Source organism: Anolis sagrei, chromosome X (assembly GCF_037176765.1).
Source record: "Anolis sagrei isolate rAnoSag1 chromosome X, rAnoSag1.mat, whole genome shotgun sequence".
In the NCBI taxonomy this organism is placed as follows: Eukaryota; Metazoa; Chordata; class Lepidosauria; order Squamata; family Dactyloidae; genus Anolis; species Anolis sagrei.
The window spans coordinates 26,032,999-26,052,024 of NC_090034.1; the positions used below are offsets into that span (position 1 = coordinate 26,032,999).

At 43.2% G+C, this 19,026-nt stretch overlaps 1 protein-coding gene across 1 annotated transcript in view; it reads left to right on the forward strand.

Moving 5' to 3' along the window:
* CFAP70 (cilia and flagella associated protein 70) overlaps positions 1-19,026 on the forward strand; it is a 59,445-nt gene that overhangs the window by 27,055 nt on the left and 13,364 nt on the right. Inside the window, exons 12-25 of the mRNA XM_060786286.2 lie at positions 1,000-1,080; positions 3,301-3,392; positions 3,548-3,608; positions 4,231-4,422; positions 4,675-4,806; positions 5,828-5,953; positions 7,036-7,169; positions 7,945-8,060; positions 9,401-9,580; positions 10,206-10,364; positions 11,457-11,578; positions 12,809-12,961; positions 14,240-14,401; positions 17,903-17,992. Coding sequence (XP_060642269.2) covers positions 1,000-1,080; positions 3,301-3,392; positions 3,548-3,608; positions 4,231-4,422; positions 4,675-4,806; positions 5,828-5,953; positions 7,036-7,169; positions 7,945-8,060; positions 9,401-9,580; positions 10,206-10,364; positions 11,457-11,578; positions 12,809-12,961; positions 14,240-14,401; positions 17,903-17,992 — 1,800 coding nt within the window. The remainder of the gene's footprint in view (positions 1-999; positions 1,081-3,300; positions 3,393-3,547; positions 3,609-4,230; positions 4,423-4,674; positions 4,807-5,827; positions 5,954-7,035; positions 7,170-7,944; positions 8,061-9,400; positions 9,581-10,205; positions 10,365-11,456; positions 11,579-12,808; positions 12,962-14,239; positions 14,402-17,902; positions 17,993-19,026) is intronic.

The window sequence follows — 19,026 nt, forward strand, 5'->3', positions numbered from 1 at the left end:
TACAGTACATAACATCACAGCACACGTATACATTAGGTCCAAGTGTCTCTGAATATTGGGCTTTTCCCAAGGGTCTAGGATATTAGTAGAATGTGCGCAGTTCCGAGAAGTGCTGCCTTCCTTCTGCAACCTATGGATTGATGTTCTGTTCAAATTGAGGCTTTCCCAGTGCTTTTTGAAGTTTCTTGCCTCCAAGGGCACCAACCACTATTGGTACCACTGTTGTTCTCTATTGCCATAGTTGTCCCATTTCAATTTGTAAGTCTTTGTATTTTGTGATCTTTCCCAGCTCTTTGCCCTCTACTCCACTGTCCCCTGGTACCGCAATGTCTATTATTATTATTATTATTAGTAGTAGTAGTAGTAGTAGCAGCAGTAGCAGCAGTAGTAGCAGTAGTAGTAGCATTTTTATGTTTATTTATACCCCGCATCCTGGGCTGATCTGGTTTGGCCCTGAGATAAAGTGTCTGTGTAGAACTGCCCATTGCCTCACCAGGCATTGAACAATGGCTGTGTTGTGTCCACCTGTGGGAGGTCCCATCTAGGACTAGGCCTGGTGAAGAACCCCTCTGCAAAACACCCTCTATGGTCAGGCAGGCAGGTGGGCTTCAGCTGCAGCGCTGAAGCCAGAACTTGCAGCCAGTTCTACACACTTCTAAGAATTCTGGTGAAATGCTGCACTGCAACTCTATATTGCATGAAAGAATCAGAACAAGCCCAACTAAAGGGAAATCTACATGGACCTTTTATTGCCAGGATGGAGAAATAAAGCAGTGAATCAGGAAAGGCTCCAACAGTGAAAGGCCCCAGGGAGGTGGGTTTTCTTTTTATGCCAATGCATAGATGCAGAGATTCCTCAAGCATGATTGGGTGCCATATCTTGGCAGAGTGGAAGCATGGGTTCCCAATTGGATATATGTTGCCTATTTGGCCACTATAGTGAATCAGGGTGTTGGGTCTTTGATGGGAGACAAACAAACACTCTCTTTTCTTCTCAAGGTATCGATCGTCGTGAGAAAGGACACCTCGGACATCACAATAGACGGAGCCCCCTCTGCTTACCAGAATCTGGAAGGGCAGGTAGGCATGTTCCTTAAACAGATATCAAAATTTATCTTTGATGAGAAACATCAGTGCGTTTGAATGAGCTTTTTATTCACAGTTCACCTTTCCCTCCCTCCCTCCTCCTCATAGAGTTTCGTTTTAATTGCTTTCCTCCTCTTTTTCAGAAACCATAGTTTGCCATGACCTCTGGATCCAGGTTGTGAGCCACATCATTTTCATGTTGGCCCATCATGATTCGAAGGGCTTGAGTGAATCGTAGGCCAATGTCCAACTGTGTGTTTTGCTATTCCATGTTTGTAAAAAGGGCTTCCCTTCCCCCTGCTGCTCTCCGTGGTGCCAAAATCCTGCTGCAGAAGGTTTTCCAGATCTCCAAAAGGTTTTTTTTTTTTTTCAGGGAATGTGGCAGAGGTCTTGACAGGAAGGGGGATAGATTGCCAATTCTGGCCAAAGCAGCAGCAGCTGAAATTACGAACTATGGTTTCCCAAAGCAAACTTGAGTTAAATTGAGCCTGTAGCAGGAAGTGAAGAGCCTGTGGCAGGAATACGTGAATATGAATTTCATTCTTATTCTCCAGCACTTATGGTTTCATGCTGCATTTTAAACTATATGAAGTCTGGCTTTAGACAAATGAGTGGAATATTCCGGCATATTTAACTGGTGACTGGGATATAAGAGTATTTTTCCTGTTATTAATGCCATTTTGGGCTGTGTTTTGGCTCTCTTGGAAAATCCAGCAGGCTCAAAAAAGCCTGGATTTGCTGTAATTTCTTGGTAGCTGAAAAGCTCACACAGTGTCTTTAGACTACATCTAGTTCCCCTTTCCTGTAGCCATGGTTACTGGGATTGATGCAACTGCAAACTGCAGTGGATCAAATATTGCTTAATGTAAAGATGAGGGCAGGGCCCCCTGGTGGCACAGCGGGTTAAACCACTGAGCTGCTGAACTTGTTGACCAAAAGGTTGGCAGTTTGAATCCAGGGAGCGGGGTGAGCTTCTGCAGTTAGGCCCAGCTTCTTCCAACCTAGCAGTTCGAAAACATGCACATGTGAGTAGATCAATAGGTAGTGTTTCTGTGAGAAGGTAACGGTGCCTCATGCTAGCCACATGACCTTGGAGGTTTCTACGGATAATGCCAGCTCTTCAGCTTAGAACTGGAGATGAGCATCAATCCCCAGGGTCAGGCAAAACTAGACTTAATGTCAGGCGAAGCTAAGATGAGGCTTTGCCATAGAAATCTGGGGCTACACTTCCTTGAATACTGGGGAGTGGAGGAGGGGAGATGATTTATTTCTGATGGCCTTTTCCTCTTAGATTTTCCCTTTCCTTTCCTTGTTTGCTTAAACCCCAGACATTTGTTTCGTTCCTCAGTCTGCATATTTTTTTCTTCCTCCCGTCACATTTTGTTTTGAAAATTCATTTTTATTGTGGCTTTACGTACAAACAGTCAAAAGCTCTTTAGCGGTCACATACTAAATCAAATCTCAGTCAATCAATCAGAAAGTTTTGATTGATTGAAAATCAAATCTCCATTTTCTACAGAAAATTACTATATGTATGTGTGTGTATTTATCATTATCATTATTATGATAAAGTCAGGGCTGCAGCTAGCACAGCGGATTAAACTGCCATTTACAGAAAATCTTGTTGACTGGTTGGTCAGCAGTTCAAGCCATGGGTCAGGGTGAGCTCTCGCCATCACCCCTAGCTTTGGCTTATCTAGCAGTTCGAAAACAAACAATGTGAGTAGATAAATAGGTACCGCTTAGGCAGGGAAATAAAAGACACTTCTGAAAAACATACTGGCAATTCAATCAGGACAACGGGCTCCTCAGCATAAAAAATGGAACAACAGCACCTTCCCATGACCGAGTTGAGCACAGCCTCCAGATGAAAAAGAGAGGAGCCTTACCTCTATGTACTGTCTGTCTTTGTTGTTAATTGTATAATAGCATTTAATCTTTGCCATATATGTATTGAGTAATCTCCTCTGAGTCTGCTCGGGGAGATAGAGTGGAATTTAAATAAAGTTTATTATTATTATTATTATTATTATTATTGATAGATAATATACATATACATATAAGTGTTATGTACATGTATAAAACACAAGTATAAGGATTTGTATTACGAGTTCCTTTCTTCAGCGTTGTCTTTTGCAATCAGAAATGGTTTATAATGAGAGCTTTCTAAAACTCAAGCTGTGATGTTAAGAAGATGTCAATCTGTCTTTTCAGCAATATATTGAAAGTGGGACTTTTCTGGTGATAGAGTTTGTGTTGGACAAGCCGTTGGTGCCTAAGCGTTTGCCAGAGGAGCTGGCCAGCCGGTGTGTATTGACAGTGATTTGGGATATATCCATCATCCAAAGCTCTAAGCACCACACTCCTTAATTCCTCTAGTAAAAAACATTCTATTTACATAAACATATCATAAAAGTCAACAGCCAATGTATTAGAAAACAGCGTTTTCTCCTCCTCCCAGGGTGAGAGAGATGATTCCTCCACGGCCCCAACTCCCTCGAAAGACTGCAGGAGCCAAAAAGGTATGGACGGTGCAGGGCAAGTCTGTTTGGAGTGTTTTCTGAACTCTGGCTGAACAAACAACATCCAAATCTTTGTCACTTTCATGTTGGGGAAAACTGCAAAATGAATAGATGGCTCCACATAATTTGTTTTGCACTGGCAATCTTGATTGAGCACTGAAGGCTACCTTCCAAGTGCCAGAAAGATTGTTTAGCCACTTCTCCAGCTTCTAAGATTTCATCAGCGTTGCCAAGGGCTAAAAACCTGGATTCTGCCTTATTTTTAAATTAGATTGTCTCAAAGCTTCTAATATTACCCCAAGCACCAATTTGGCTGTTCTGTGGAAATATAGCACTTACTGTACATAGCCTTGGGAATTAATTCGGCCATTCACTGTCAATGTCTCCTATGTGGTCAGCCATGGGCCTGCAGGCCAAAAACGTTCTGAGAAAATGAGGCGTTCTGGGGTTCTCAAGAGACCTTACCTGTCAAATACTTATAATCAAAGCTTAGGCTATGCATTTGTAAACATATTTTATCCACTTTATTCTCACATCAGCTTTCTGGGATAGTTTAGACTCACCCAAAGAGAGCCAGTCACAAGTTGATTCTAAAATGTTTCCTATTCCTTTCTCCTTTTAGGCTGTGGAGGATTACCATTCTGAGATCACTAGCATTGCTGCCTCCATTCTGGACGAATACCACGAGCTGTTTGGGAGACCGTTGGCTGAAGGGCTGGTAGTTGACAGCCAGGTTTTGGAGGATCAGAAGTGCCAGCTTAACTACGAACTCAACAGCTCTGGGAAATACTTTGCTTTCAAGGAGCAACTCAAGGTAGGTAGGTGCTCTCTTGCAGCCAATTCACCCCTACTTGCTGCTCACACAGTCCATGTCTCTCTGTACAAATATGAGAAATTAGTTTCAGGTGCTTGACATTTTCCCATGTTTCTGCTTCTTACTTGATGTTTAAAAACCACCCTTATTTCCATCTGGGTTTTTCGTGGAGTGGTTGAAATCAGCCAGCACTCAGTTATCTTTCCTTCTTCCAAATCTATTTGGCTCTTCCCGGTTTTATATTTCCTGCAGCATGCAGTTGTGAAAATTGTGCGAGAGAAGTACTTGAGAACAAATGCATTTGACAACCTGGATCAGCTCCAAGCTTTCCTGAGTGAATTGTATGTGTACCTAATGGATCAGATGCATGTGGCTTTGAATCAGGTATGGTAGGCAAGTTTGGGAAAGCAACCTTCCTCTTAAAAGTGCTTATTTGCCTTGGCCTTGCTGCCCAGTGAATGACTGGAGTTGGAATCAGTTTGGGATTCTGTTATAAGTTAAGCCAAGTTTATGGACACCTGGGGGATCCCCAAAGACTGAATCTGGAGTCCAGGAAGCTTGAACTTGGTCCCAAGGATCTAAGTGCCCTTCCTGGATCCATAATTTTAGTCTGCTAAATAAATGAGGGGAGTTCAGGAAGTGTGCCCATACTTTTTGAAAGGTATGCATCATTTACAATGTCACTTGACATTGTGCCTCATCTGAATATTCAGAGAATATGTACAAGGTGATTATCAATGTTGCTCTAACAACAACAACACTTTATTTGTATTCCACCCTATCTCCCTGAGGGGACTCAGGATGGATTCCAGCATATACAGATATAAGCTAAACATTCAGTGCCTTGAAACAATGACACACAGACACACAGATAAAGCTAAAGGCTTCCCCATCATCTCTGGCTCTGGGGGTGGTGCTCATCTTCATTTCTAAGCCAAAGAGCCTGTGTTGTCTGTAGATACCTCCTGGGTCCTGTGGCTGGCATGACTGCATGGAGCGCCATTGAACTGAGATGGTACCTATTGATCTACTCACATTTACATGTTTTTGAACTGCTAAGTTAGCAAGAGCTAGGGCCAACAGCGGGAGCTCACCCCATCCTGCGGATTTGAACCGCCAACCTTCCGGTCAGCAAGTTCAACAGCTCAACGGTTTAATCAGTTGCACCACCGCAGCCCCATGCCTCATGGCTTTTGTCATAGTGGAAAAGAGGCTCTTCATCTGTGCTGACAAACATGTTTAGAGGCCGGCCTCATGAGGGGAATCCAGTAGGGCAGGAGACTCAGCAAAATCACTTGTCCCATCTACTGCCTCACACACAGAGCCTGTTTTGAGTGTTAAATACCTTGGTTGACCCAATGGTGTATGTATCCAATCTGTTTCCACGTTCCTTCCCCTTGGCCAGATGCTGTCCCATCAGAGCCGAAGCCCTCCTCCTCCCACCTTTACCACTTCCGACCAGCTCCGACTCTTCGCCCGCGAAGCCCAAACGAATGGAGACTTTGCCTTGGCATCAACTTACTACCAGGAGGTGAAGGAACGTTTGTTTTTTCTCTCCTAAAGCAGAACACAGAAAGTGTCTCTAGTTTTAAGGCAGAGCTGGAGACTTAGAGAAAGGAAGTTTCAGCCATTTATATCCTGTTCTCTCAGTTGTGATAATAATCTAGAGATGGGAAAGGCTATTTCCTCTGCAGTGTTCATGTCTCTTCCGGAGAGAGATAGGAAGTTGGGAAAGGGGAGGTTGAACAAATGCGCCCCGTTAATCTTTTCTGGAGTCTTGGGTCTATGTATTGTCGAAGGCTTCCATGGCTGGAATCACTGGTTTGTTGTAGGTTTTTCGGGCTATATGGCCATGTTCTAGAAGCATTCTCTCCTGACATTTTGCCTGCATCTATGGCAGGCATTCTCAGAGGTTGTGAGGTCTGTTGGAAACTAGGAAAATTTGGTTTATATATCTGTGGAATGTCCAGAGTGAGAGAAAGAATTCTTGTCTGTTGGAGGTAGGTGTGAATGTTTCAGTTGGCCACCTTGATTAGTATTTGATATCCTGGCAGTTTTTTTGGTGTGGCTTGTTAGTGCCTGGGGGAATCTTTTGTTGAGAGGTGATTAGCTGTCCCTGATTGTTTCCTCTCTGGAATTGCCCTATGTTTGAGTGTTGTTTTACTGTTATAGTTTTAGACTTTTAAAATACTGGTAGCCAGATTTTGTTCATTTTCATGGTTTCCTCCTTTCTGTTGAAATTGTCCACATACTTATGGGTTTCAATGGCTTCTCTGTGTAGTCTGGTATGGTGGTTGGAGTGGTCCAACATTTCTGTGTTCTCAAATAATATGCTGTGTCCAGGTTGGTTCATCAGGTGCTCTGCTATGGCTGACTTCTCTGATTGAAATAGTCTGCAGTGCCTTTCATGTTCTTTGATTCGTGTTTGGTGCTGCGTTTGGTGGTCCTTATGTAGACTTGTCCACAGCTGCATGGTATACAGTAGACTCCTTCGGAAGTGAGAGGATCCCTCTTGTCCTTTGCTGAACGTAGCATTGGTTGGATTTTCTTGGTGGGTCTATAGATAGTTGTGTTTCCTCATCAGTCAGGGTGCTGTGACATTTGTGTTGGCAGAGACTGGCCCGTGACCGCCAAGATATTGGAAGCTGGCTGGATTATGGTGCTTTCTGCCTGCTGACTGAAGACACGCTCAAGGCCCAGGAATGCTTCTATGAAGCCCTTGCCCTGGATGCCAATCACCTGCCCAGGTAACACTGGATCTGAGGATAAGCAGGGAGGATTGGTGGCAGAGGACTGGAACATCTCCCTCTTTGACATTTAAGTAATATGTACTGTGAACGCAATGTCTCAGATTCTTTTTTCGTGTCAGGAGCGACTTGAGAAACTGCAATTCACTTCTGGTGTGAGAGAATCGGCTGTCTGCAAGGACGTTGCTCAGGGGACACCTGGATGTTTGATGTTTTACCATCCTGTGGGGGGCTCCTCTCATGTCCCCACATGGGGAGCTGGAGCTGGCAGAGGGAACTGACAGAGGGAGGGGGGTGAGCTCCCACCTGTCAGCTTCAGCTTCTCATGCAGGGACATGAGGGAAGCTTCCCACAGGATGGTAAAACATCCGGGCATCCCCTGGGGCAATGTCCTTGCAGACAGCCAATTCTCAAGTCACTCCTAACATGAAAAAACCCCTCTCCCCGGATTTGAACCGCTGACCTTTCGGTCAGCAGTCCTGCCAGTACAAAGGTTTAAACCATTGCGGCACCGGGGGTTCCAATGCCTCAGATAACAATATAGAATTTGGAAAGTTACTTTTACAAAGTTATTCATTCCTGTTGCTTGTAAGCAATTGGGAAGACACCTGTTCCCATTACTTATAATGGGGAGCGAGGGTGGGGGTGTCTTGTCACATTCCTTCTTGCACTGCTCTGTACATTTTAATGACTTTCTCTTTAAAAAAAAACCATATGAAAATGAAAATGCCATAAAACATGTTTTTCTAATGACCAGTGGTTTTTGCCTCCCCAGCTTGCTCCTCTGTGGCATTGTGGCTGTGATGCTTGAGAAGTATGAAGATGCCGAGGTCTACTTTGAGGACGCCACTTGCATAGAGCCCTCCAGCATTCTGGCCTGGACAATCTTAGGTGCAACAAGATTTGTGTGCATGTGGCTTATTCATATTTCTTACCACTACCCACAATAGAGAGCTCTTTGTTGATCTCAGTTATAAGATTCCATCTGTCTGGTGGCAGAAGTTCTAAGGCTCAGGATGTTATCAAAGAGGTTCGGTGACCATTTCAGTACTCCTATATGGGGACAACTGTTTGTCCCCAGATAATTGTAAAGAACCAGTTACTGAACCTTTTTGGTAACAAGGAAGACAAGGTTTCCCCAGGTACGTTTTGCACTGTGGTCTATTTTATTTTTATATTGCCCTTCAGGAAATGTCTATTTATGAAATCACATGTTCAGTTGTGTAAAGGATGTGTTTATGAGGAACAAACCTTTGATTTTAGAAAATTCTGTTGTCCAGTTTCCTGATTTCTTGGCCATAGATGATTTACTTAATGTTAAAACTGACGACAACGACATTGAATCAGTTCAAAAGTTTTCCTACCTTTTTCCTAGTCATTCGTCATAATGGAGACTGTTGTCAAGAAATCAAAAGACTAAGAAGAGCAGCTAGGAAGGGATTAGGCAAGATCCTGAAGTATAACAATATAGAATTGAATGCTAAAGTTCGGATTGTCCATGCCATAGTATTCCCCATTTCTGTTTATGGTTGTGAAATCTGATAGGAAGAAAACCAACCCATATGGTACTGGAGGAGACTCTGTAGACTGCTACAAAGACACACGAATGGGTCCCAAACTAAATCAGGACTGAACACTCCCTGGAAGCTGGGATGACAAAATGTGAGGCTGTCATACTTTGGATCTAACATGGGAATGCATGACTCACTAAAAAAGACACTAAGGCAGTAGGAAAATAGGAAACCTCATTCCAGGTGGATGAAACCAATCAGAAAAGCAATGGCTATGAGTCTGCAACATCTATCGATGATACAGCGACTTGAAGTTTTCTCATGTATGGGATCGCCAGAAGTTCAAGTCAATTTATTTACAATTAACAACAAGGCATTTTGTTGTGCTTCTAGTCCATTCAGTCTGACAGCTTGCCCATTTCTACTCCACATTGTGTCAGGCCTGTTGTTTTAGTTATAAAGTCTTCTAATGAAAGTTGGAAGAAGACCTATTAAAGTGAGGGACACTAGTTACTGGGTGGAGCCCAATTTCCACCCCTTGTTGGGCTGCCCTGTTATATTTTCATTCAAATTTTGCCTGGAAGCACACACCAAAAGTTCCTAAGAGTCACTTTATATATTTTCACATGTATCCCATGTTTTAAGGCCAGTGGAGAGCTGGGCTTGAAATTTTCCCCATGAATTATTCTGATGCAATGTTCTGGCCTTTCTTTCCCCCAGGACTGTTCTATGACATGCAGGAGAACACCATCCGGGTGGAGATGGCCTTCCACGAGGCTTCCAAACTGCAGAAAGCCCACCTGGCCAAAGAGAGGCCACCTCCTGAAAGTGCGGACGGAGGAGGACGGAAAATCCCTGGGTCAAGACTGGGGTCTATAATACCAACTGGAGAGGAGCTGGGTATGCCGGGGTGCCATTGGCAGAAAGATAATGAGATCTGGAATAGGATGATTTGGATCCAAGGAATTTCAAACAAATAAACGTTCACAGCAACAATGAGAATAAAACACAAAACCCCTCAAGTTTAGAATGTGCAGAATGTACGAAACTATGAGGTCAGTTGTAGGATTAACACCATTCAGTGCTGATCACCTCATCTTTTCTGTACCATTAAAGATTTCAGGTGGGAACTCGTGGAATGGGATGATGCTACAAAGATGGGCCACAGTAATAGGTTTGTGAGAAAGCCAACCCCCTTCTCCATCACATGTGTGACTCCTGTGGGCATGGAGAAGGTGTCAATGCATCATGGGATCTGCTCTTTGCACTTTGAAGCATTGTAAAGCTAATGCTTATCTTGACTGACCACACAGTCAGCTGTTATCTGAAGATCTATATCATGAGTTAACCAAATAAATTCAATGGCAAGAATCCCAGACAATCTTAGGAAGTGTGGGAGTTGAAGTCCAAAACACCTGGAGAGACAGAGTTGGCCCAGGCCTGATACAGATGAAGTTAGCTGCTGCTTTGTCTTCTATTTTTTTCCATTTTTTATTTGTAATTTGTTTTGCTGATTTCCCTTTAGTTTCCGAAGAAACTCTGGAGACCTCCATGAAAACCCAGGTTGATTTGTTGGAGCCCACCTTGACCCTTTCTCTTCCAGAAGAGGAACAAGTGCCAGTACCAAAGTCATCCAAGAGGCTGTCAGTCATCCCTAGTAAACTCAAGATGGGCATTTCAAAAGGTGAGAGGCCACACATCCAGGATCAGAGAGGAATCAAGCAAAGGGGTGCAGAGCCATTCTTGGAGTATAAACAGGCATCAGGAAGCCCGGGGTCTGAAGAGACCCTGCTCAAGCCAGAACAATGGTTTCAGTGTCCAGACTGCATAAATCTGGCCATTGGATGGATGGCATGATGTTCAGGGAGGGGCGAGGGACTCTGCGTACAAATGGGTCAAGCCTCCTATTTGTTAGCCCAGGGAGGCAAAGCAGGCTGATAGGCTGGCCTGGATTAGACCAGGTTTCTGGTCCCCAAATCCCACTTTCTACACAAGCAGCAGAAAGAAAACAGACTCCCACCCAGTACACCCTACAAAATCCCTACTTCGGCAGCTTAAATTGTGAGTTTTGGTAAGGGGATGTTGCATGCTGCATTGGCAGCAGAGAATTCCGACTTCTACAGCAACCAAAAAATGGAGTGACCTTATTGTAGTGGATTATTGAAGATGCAGGATCAGAGAAAAGGCTCAGGAAGAGAAAACAAATGGACTGGATTAGGTTAAAACAACCAGATTTATTTTCTGGCCAGAAAATAGGTGAACAGCACTGCTAATGCAGGTAAAAGTGAAACTGCCACCTCAAACACAAAATGGGTGAGTTTTATACACTCCATTTTTTGCAGAACATGTGAATTCTCATAAATCAGGTGTCTTTTCCTCATTAGCTGGCTGCTTGAAGTGTGTTCATGTGTGGTGCTAAATTTCTATGAAATTTCCATTTTCCCAAAAACAGGTGATTTCTGAGAAAACCATATGGATATCTAAGGGTCCAATCAGCTTGTGCTCACATGATTATTAATTTATGTTATGAGTTCCGCCCAAAGGCACACCTCCCAAATTGAGCAATGAAGCAGGTTTTTCTCAAACAGCTTCTTAGAACCAAATATTTCTAAAAATCATTCCTAAAGTTCCCCAAGCCCGCCCCCTTATTGTAGCTTCGTCAGTCACTTTAGGCGTTCTTATTCCATTTCTTTATCCAGTGAAAGTATTTGGAAGCCAAAAAGGCCATCTGAGTATATTCACCCTTAAATGCCTCAACGTATTCATTTCATTCCAGAGGGAGCCAAATCCGTTGGGGTGACGTTTGAAGCAGAACTGGCACCAGTGCTTCCTTTGGTGCCCACCGTCACAATCTTTATGGAGGCAGCCGTTTTTTTGCTGGAGGCCAATGCCCTCCAGGTAAGTCTAAAATAAAGTTTGTGTCAATTGAACTGGAAAGAAAAGGTTTCACTATCTCAGCCACCCACGTAGACAATTGTGGAGCATTTTGGATTTGCATAAGGGAATGCTCAACTTTTTCTGATGTGTCATTTGAGGAGCCTCAAGACAACCATCATTGGCTGCACCTTTTATTTGTTTATTTATTTCAGTGGGAGTCCCTGGTGGCGCAGTGGGTTAAAGCACTGTGCCAGCAGGACTGAAGACCGACAGGTCGCAGGTTCGAATCCGGGGAGAGGCAGATGAGCTCCCTCTATCAGCTCCAGCTCCTCATGCGGGGACATAAGAGAAGCCTCCTACAAGGATGATAAAACATCAAAAATCATCCAGGCGTCCCCTGGGCAACGTCCTTGCAGACGGCCAATTCTCTCACAACGGGAGCTGTTGCTCCTGACATGACAAAAAATTTTTTTTTCAGTATTTATTTATACATTTATATACTGTCTTTGAGCCTCCTCTCCTCCATAAGTGCCCTCAATAATACAATAACACAAAATACAAGAAAGAAAAATGGGACTAGAAAGAAAAAATAGTACAATTAACAGACAAATAAAATCCATTGAAAAGCTGGCAGAATATAGATGTTCTTCACTGCCCACATTAGAAAGAACCATTAGAAGGTATTAACTATAGTGAGCATTACAATTGTTGAAAGCAATAGTGATTGTATTGCAAAACCTGAGGCATAGTTATGCTGTTATGAATCTGGGTTAAAGCCCTTCAAGAAGGGCAACCTCTACCTTGAGAAGCAAAAGAGAATGAAAAATTTGAGAGTAAAAGACATTCTTCTTGCAAACTCTAGAAGCACTTTAATAGGGGACTGGATGATAATGTTCATATCAAGTCATTGGCCACGACGAGGTCATCTGCAGCCAGAACTCTGCAGACATAGAACTCTGAGAATCCGGCTGCAGAGTTTGAAAGGCTGGAGTGGTGCCGCTCAGTCAAGGAAGGGTCCATAGCCAGGCATTCAGTAGCCAGAGCCTATGGAACACAGGTACATTTTCCATTGTCTTTGGTGGGTGGAGGAAGTGAGCAAATGGAGAGAATAAACAAGGCCTATTGGGGGAAGAGCCTGCAGGCAGTATGGAAGAGTGGACTAGAAAGTCAACCCAGGTAAATTACAACAAAGGGGATACTTGATATTCCTGCGGTCGCCCTGTCATTTTATGCATATGGCTTTCCCTTCAGTTTGTCCACAGGGCTTTGGCCCACGAACTGCTCTGTCCTCACGGAGGCCCCAGCTGTGACTACTACCTGATACTGGCCCAGACGTACCTCCTCAAGGCAGAGTACGACAAGACGGAGGAATGTCTTGAAATGGCCAACCAGATAGATTACCTGGCAAGTATCTGCTTTGGGCACCAATTGTCCAAACATACACATGCAAGACAAGGAAGGAGCTGCTTTGGGGACGGTGCAGCCTAGAGTTTCATTGGGACTTGTTAGGTGGTGAAGAAGTTAAAAAGCAGCTCTCCAATATCACCTGGGACCCCAAACTTTTGACAAACTTCACTTCAGTGATATCTCAGACTCTACTATGTCAATTTCTTAGCCATTTGGTACTATTATTTAAATCTTTGTATTGCACTAGAGCCCTGAAATCCTTTTTTCACCACAAACCACTCTCTGTCCAGGGAATCCCATAAGTAAGAGTTTATTAAGAGAAGAGTATATAAAAAATTAGCAAATCTAAAAAAGAGAATCAACGTTCAAAAAGTTATTTCCGTGATAGTCACAATTCCAAAATCTTTCAAATACTGTTTCGAGAATCAATCCACAGATATATCCATAAACATGATAGCATGAATCCAAGGCAGGCAACCTATTCCACACATGAAACTAGAAACAGGAACAAAATTAGAAACTTGAATACAGGAATCCAAAGATGCAGGACCAGGAACCAAGAGTTGTTCACCTGAATTTAACATTGCTCTCACAAGGAATTGTACCAGCAGAAAACCACTTAAAAGGCCTCAAACCCTCCCATGACATCATTCCCCACACACCTGATTTTCCTCTCCTTATATCTAAGCCACTGGGAAAAGCAAGTCTGTCTCTATTATACGCTCTGCCTCTGAAGTTCCAAGTGCTTGATCTGGACAAACATTTGTCTCCCACACTTCTCTCAGCGTGCACTTCTGGCAGACTCTCATGAGAACTGATATTGCTTTCTCCAGTCTCATGAGAACTGTCGGGAGATTCTAAAACATATATTTCCGGGCCACTTCTATCCTCCTCTGGGCCCTCTGAATCTATCCCAACAACCCCTTCCTCATCTTCTGAGTGCTCAGAATCTGACCAGGCTGCAACGTTTTACCACTGCTTTCCTATGTCATTGTCTTGTGGAGGGATCCAAATACACACAAGTTGGCTGCTCCTAGGCCAAAACATAGAGTCATAGAATAATGTAGTTGGGCGGGATAACATGGAACATACAGTCCAACCTCTTGCCATGTAGGAAAAGCACAATTAAAGCACAAAGATATCAGTGTGTTTTTCTCACAGAAAAATCCCCCTCACCTTATCTTCCTCCCATTGTTTTTGAAGACATAATTTCAGCCCTGTAGCAAGATTATATACTTTTGACCTATTTATTTACCCTTGCGCTGACTTCTGCAGAATCCAGATGTTTGGGCCCAGAAAGGGCACCTCTCCTTCCTGACGGGGAACATCAGTGAAGCAAAGGCCTGCTATGAGCGAACCATCAGTTTTGTGACAGATGCCAAAGAGATCCATTTCGTATACCTGAGACTGGGTTCTATCTATCTGGAAGAGAAGGAGGTGAGGAGGAGGCAGAAAATTAAAGATGAAAATGAGATACTCTTTAGCTCCGGACATGGTATCTAGATTGCACTTACTTTGGTAGAGGCCAAATTCCCTTTTAGGTCTAATTATATCTCCTTCTGGTCGCCTATGCATCCATTTCCTCATGGTGGTGAAAGCCAAAAAGGAAGAGTGAATATCAGCATGCCTCTTGAACATTCTTAACTACTGGAATCTCAGCATATTTATGAGACAAAACAAGTAGGCTCGTAGGTAATCTTTTAGGCTATTTATTGCATGCACTTGTGTTAAGTACAAATGCATGCAATCGTCTTAGGGAGAAACACAGACATGTCAAGATCTGGGAACATTGCTTTCATTGCATCCCATTGTATGCCTAGGTATCATACAAATCATTACATTACAGGATTTGGGAAGTAAGATGTTGCATCTTCTGCATCTCTCTAGTAGCTTTCTTATTATTGATCTTAGAGAACACTATAATCTTAAATAATCTAGCTCAGCCCTTTATCTTGATCTTTGGAAGCCTTCCATCAGGTTGTTGTTGTTCATTCGTTCAGTTGTCTCCGACTCTTTGTGACCTCATGGACCAGCCCACGCCAGAGCTCCCTGTCGGCCGTCACTACCCCCAGCTCCTTCAAAGTCAGTCCAGTCACTTCAAGGATGCCATCCATCCATCTTGCCCTTGGTCGGCCCCTCTTCCTTTTACCTTCCACTTTCCCCAGCATAATTGTCTTCTCTAGGCTTTGCTGTCTCCTCATGATGTGGCCAAAGTACTTCAACTTTGTCTCTAGTATCCTTCCCTCCAATGAGCAGTCGGGCTTTATTTCCTGGAGGATGGACTGGTTGGATCTTCTCGCAGTCCAAGGCACTCTCAGCACTTTCCTCCAACACCACAGTTCAAAAGCATCTATCTTCCTTCGCTCAGCCTTCCCTAAGGTCCAGCTCTCACATCCGTAGGTTACTACAGGGAATACCATGGCTTTGACTATGCGGATCTTTGTTGCCAGTGTGATGTCTCTACTCTTTACTATTTTATCCATCAGGTTACATCATCTTTTTTTCAGTGTTCTTCAGCAAATTTTACAACTCCAAACAATTGTGCTTGCTAGGAGATTGATTAGCAGTCAGATCTATTCATATCTCTACAATGATAGTGTTGTAGCCTGGCAAGGGCCAGATGATTCTGATGAGGATGATAGGTTTCAAAATGAAGTATCTAAGAGCATTCAAGGAGATTTGCAGACAGGTCAGTCTGAGACAGGTTGGCCTGACCCTGAACCAGCAGATGCTGTGCATACCGAGGAAAGTGAAACTGAACTTTCCCTGGAGAGTTGGGAAGACGCAGAAGGCGCAGAGGTCTCCTCGTAGCTCGAGGATGATGGTCTTCCAGATGTGGTGTCTTGGCAGTGGGTCCGTAGGTGGCTGTGGAGCCCTATTCTTGATTCGCATGTTCTTCCGCAGTGAGGACATCGGTTTCCAGATGGAAGATAGTCCCGGAGGTCTCCAGAGAGTGTAGATTAGATCTCAGGACTCAAGGCGTGAAAACCAGACAATTAAGGCATTCTGAGAGAGTTAGAGATAAGAGTTTCAGGTTCAGATGTGGCAGGGATGATGTCATGAATGCTTTGGTGAGTTTAAAGTAGATGTTAGATTTTCAGCAATTCAGAAAAGACAACTGTGCCATGTGGGAACAGTCTTCTGTTCATGTGGCCAAGTTTTCAAGTCTTTGTTTCTTGTAAGTCAAGATACTTGTTTTATATATTGTTGTAATGTTGTTGTTTATTTTGTTTTGTACTGTTGTTATCCATGGTATTCCCTGTAGTCACATACGGATGTGAGAGCTGGACCTTAGGGAAGGCTGAGTGAAGGAAGATAGATGCTTTTGAACTATGGTGCTGGAGGAAAGTTCTGAGAGTGCCTTGGACTGCGAGAAGATCCAACCAGTCCATCCTCCAGGAAATAAAGCCCGGCTGCTCACTGGAGGGAAGGATACTAGAGACAAAGTTGAAGTACTTTGGCCACATCATGAGGAGATAGGAAAGCCTAGAGAAGACAATTATGCTGGGGAAAGTGGAAGGCAAAAGGAAGAGGGTCTGACCAAGGGCAAGATGGATGGATGGCATCCTTGAAGTGACTGGACTGACTTTGAAGGAGCTGGGGGTGGTGACGGCCGACAGGGAGCTCTGGCGTGGGCTGGTCCATGAGGTCACGAAGAGTCGGAGACGACTGAACGAATGAACAACAACAACTGTTGTTATACATTTTAACTGTGTTGATTGGCCGTGGCCCCATGTAAGATGGAGGCGGGGTACAAAAATAAAGTTGTTATTATTATTATTATTATTCTGACACAAAAACACAATATGTCACAGCAAACAAGATATATATGCTGGATATCGTAACACAAAATCACAAGTTGAACACTTCCCAAGCGTCTAGGACTGTGTGATGTATTTTTGAATTATGTGCGCAGATCCAAGTAAAGTGACCTTTTGCAGTTGACAGATCGTGATTTTGTCAATGTTTATTGTTTCCAAATGACGGCTGAGCTCCTTTGGCACGGTACCCAGTGTGCTGATTACCACTGGGACCACCTGTACTGGTTTATGCCAGAGCCTTTGCAGTTCAATTTTGAAGTCCTGATAATGGCTGAGTTTTTCCTGTTGTTTTTCGTCAGTTTGGCTGTCACCTGGTATGGCAACATCAATTATTATTATTATTATTATTATTATTATTATTATTATTATTATTTCATGTTCATGTTCATGTCTATGCCTATGGACCCTGGAAGAAGTTTGCCTGGATTATGTTTCCTGTGTTCATGTTCCTGCATTTTACCTTGGATTATAGCTTTGTTCTTGGATTTCTAGTTCCTGTGAAGTTTCCATGGATTTCTTAAAGACTTTTATTGAACTCTGACTGCTTCTGCATATTGCTGTTTATATCCGGACTGCTACTTTTGGATATAACTCTTTCTCCCCTTTTATTATTCTTGATTTAATAAATTCTTTATTATTGGACTAATTGCAATAGATAGAAATGCAGAGGTTCTCAGTTTTCTGTTCACTTTTCAGCAGGACTTCTGCTTGACTTTAGCCTCTCTCTTTGTTCTCAGTAATGCACACATTCTGATCCACCACCTGGAACCCTGCTTTATATCCTGAACCCTATATGCTTTACTCTATAAGTTATGCTCTGTTCTACACAAAGTAGACCCCTCCCCCTCCAAAAACATACAGGCATGTGAAGAGCTTTGCTTTGTTTTTACTTGCCAGACCTCAAAGCTGGAAAGTAAAAACGAGCCAGAGACATGATCCCCATTTAAAACATAAAATTTGAGGCCTAAGGTCGGATCCAGCAAAACTCTTCATGTGCCTGTATGTTAGGAGGGAGTGTCTTTTTTGTCCGTGCTATAAAGTACAAAGTAAATAAGGAGCAGAGAGTATTAATAATAATTCCCAGGCATGATTGGCTGCTCTCCTCTTCTTTTGGCAGTACGAAAAAGCAAAGTACATCTACCTGGTGGCCAGCAAGAAATCGCCAACCTGTCTCACGTGGCTGGGAGTGGGCATTGCCTGCTATCGGGTAAGGTGCTGTGCTCCTTTGGCAGGAATGGCTATGGCTCAGAGGCAAAGAACCTGCTTTGCATGCAGCAGGTCACAGATAGCTAAGGGAAGGTCTTCTTTATGTGACACATTGAGAAGCTTCTGGCAAATAATAAGAGTGAGCTGGATGTCCCTGTGGCCTATATAACGCAGCTTCTGTTCCTCTTACATCCTCCCGTCTCGCGTGGAATGCCTTCTTAACTTGGAAAGATCATAGATTAGGGACAGGGCACACCATCCTGCCGACTGAAAACATTTGACAATGGTGCACTTTTGAAAGACGATATTGGCAGTTTGGGATTTACTCTGCAAGATTTGCAAGAGGTTTTTGTGTGCAGAGAAAACAGTGTTTTCTGTGAAGGAAACAGGATTGTGTTTTTTCCCGCAAAAATAAAAATGCAGATTTTGTGCAAAAGAACTCCTAAAATTAAAATATTTTCATCAGTCCAAGACTTTTCCTGTGATTCATATTTTCTGACCATCTTCCAGGCATTTTAAATATTTTCCCCTCTTTTCTGAGACAGAAGGGCCAGTGATCTGACATTATTATATAAGGTAGTTTGCTATGCCCATTGTCTTTGCAGCCAGTCTCAACAATCTTTTATGAGCGGTTCCTTCTCAATAATTATGCCATCTGGGTTACCATGGTGATGTCAGAACTTATGTTACCATAACAGGATGTTGCTGGTTTTTTTCTTGTTTAAATACATATTTTTGACTGCATTTCTTGCTGTTGGTAGGCCAAAGATCCACAAATGGCATATCCCACATTTTGCAAGTGTGAGTAGCAAGTATGGGAAATGATGGCAGAATGGAAATGGAAAATGCAGTGCTTTAGTACATATTTGTTGTTAAAAAGAACACTTCCAGATATAGGGCTCCTGTGCTAATGAAAGAGGAATAATTAAAGGAGCGTTATGGACATGCCTGTGTGGCCTGCAGAGTATACACGTGCCAAGAAATGTGATCTGCTGATATGTGATATAGCTGTGATGTATTAAAGCAGAGCTTTCC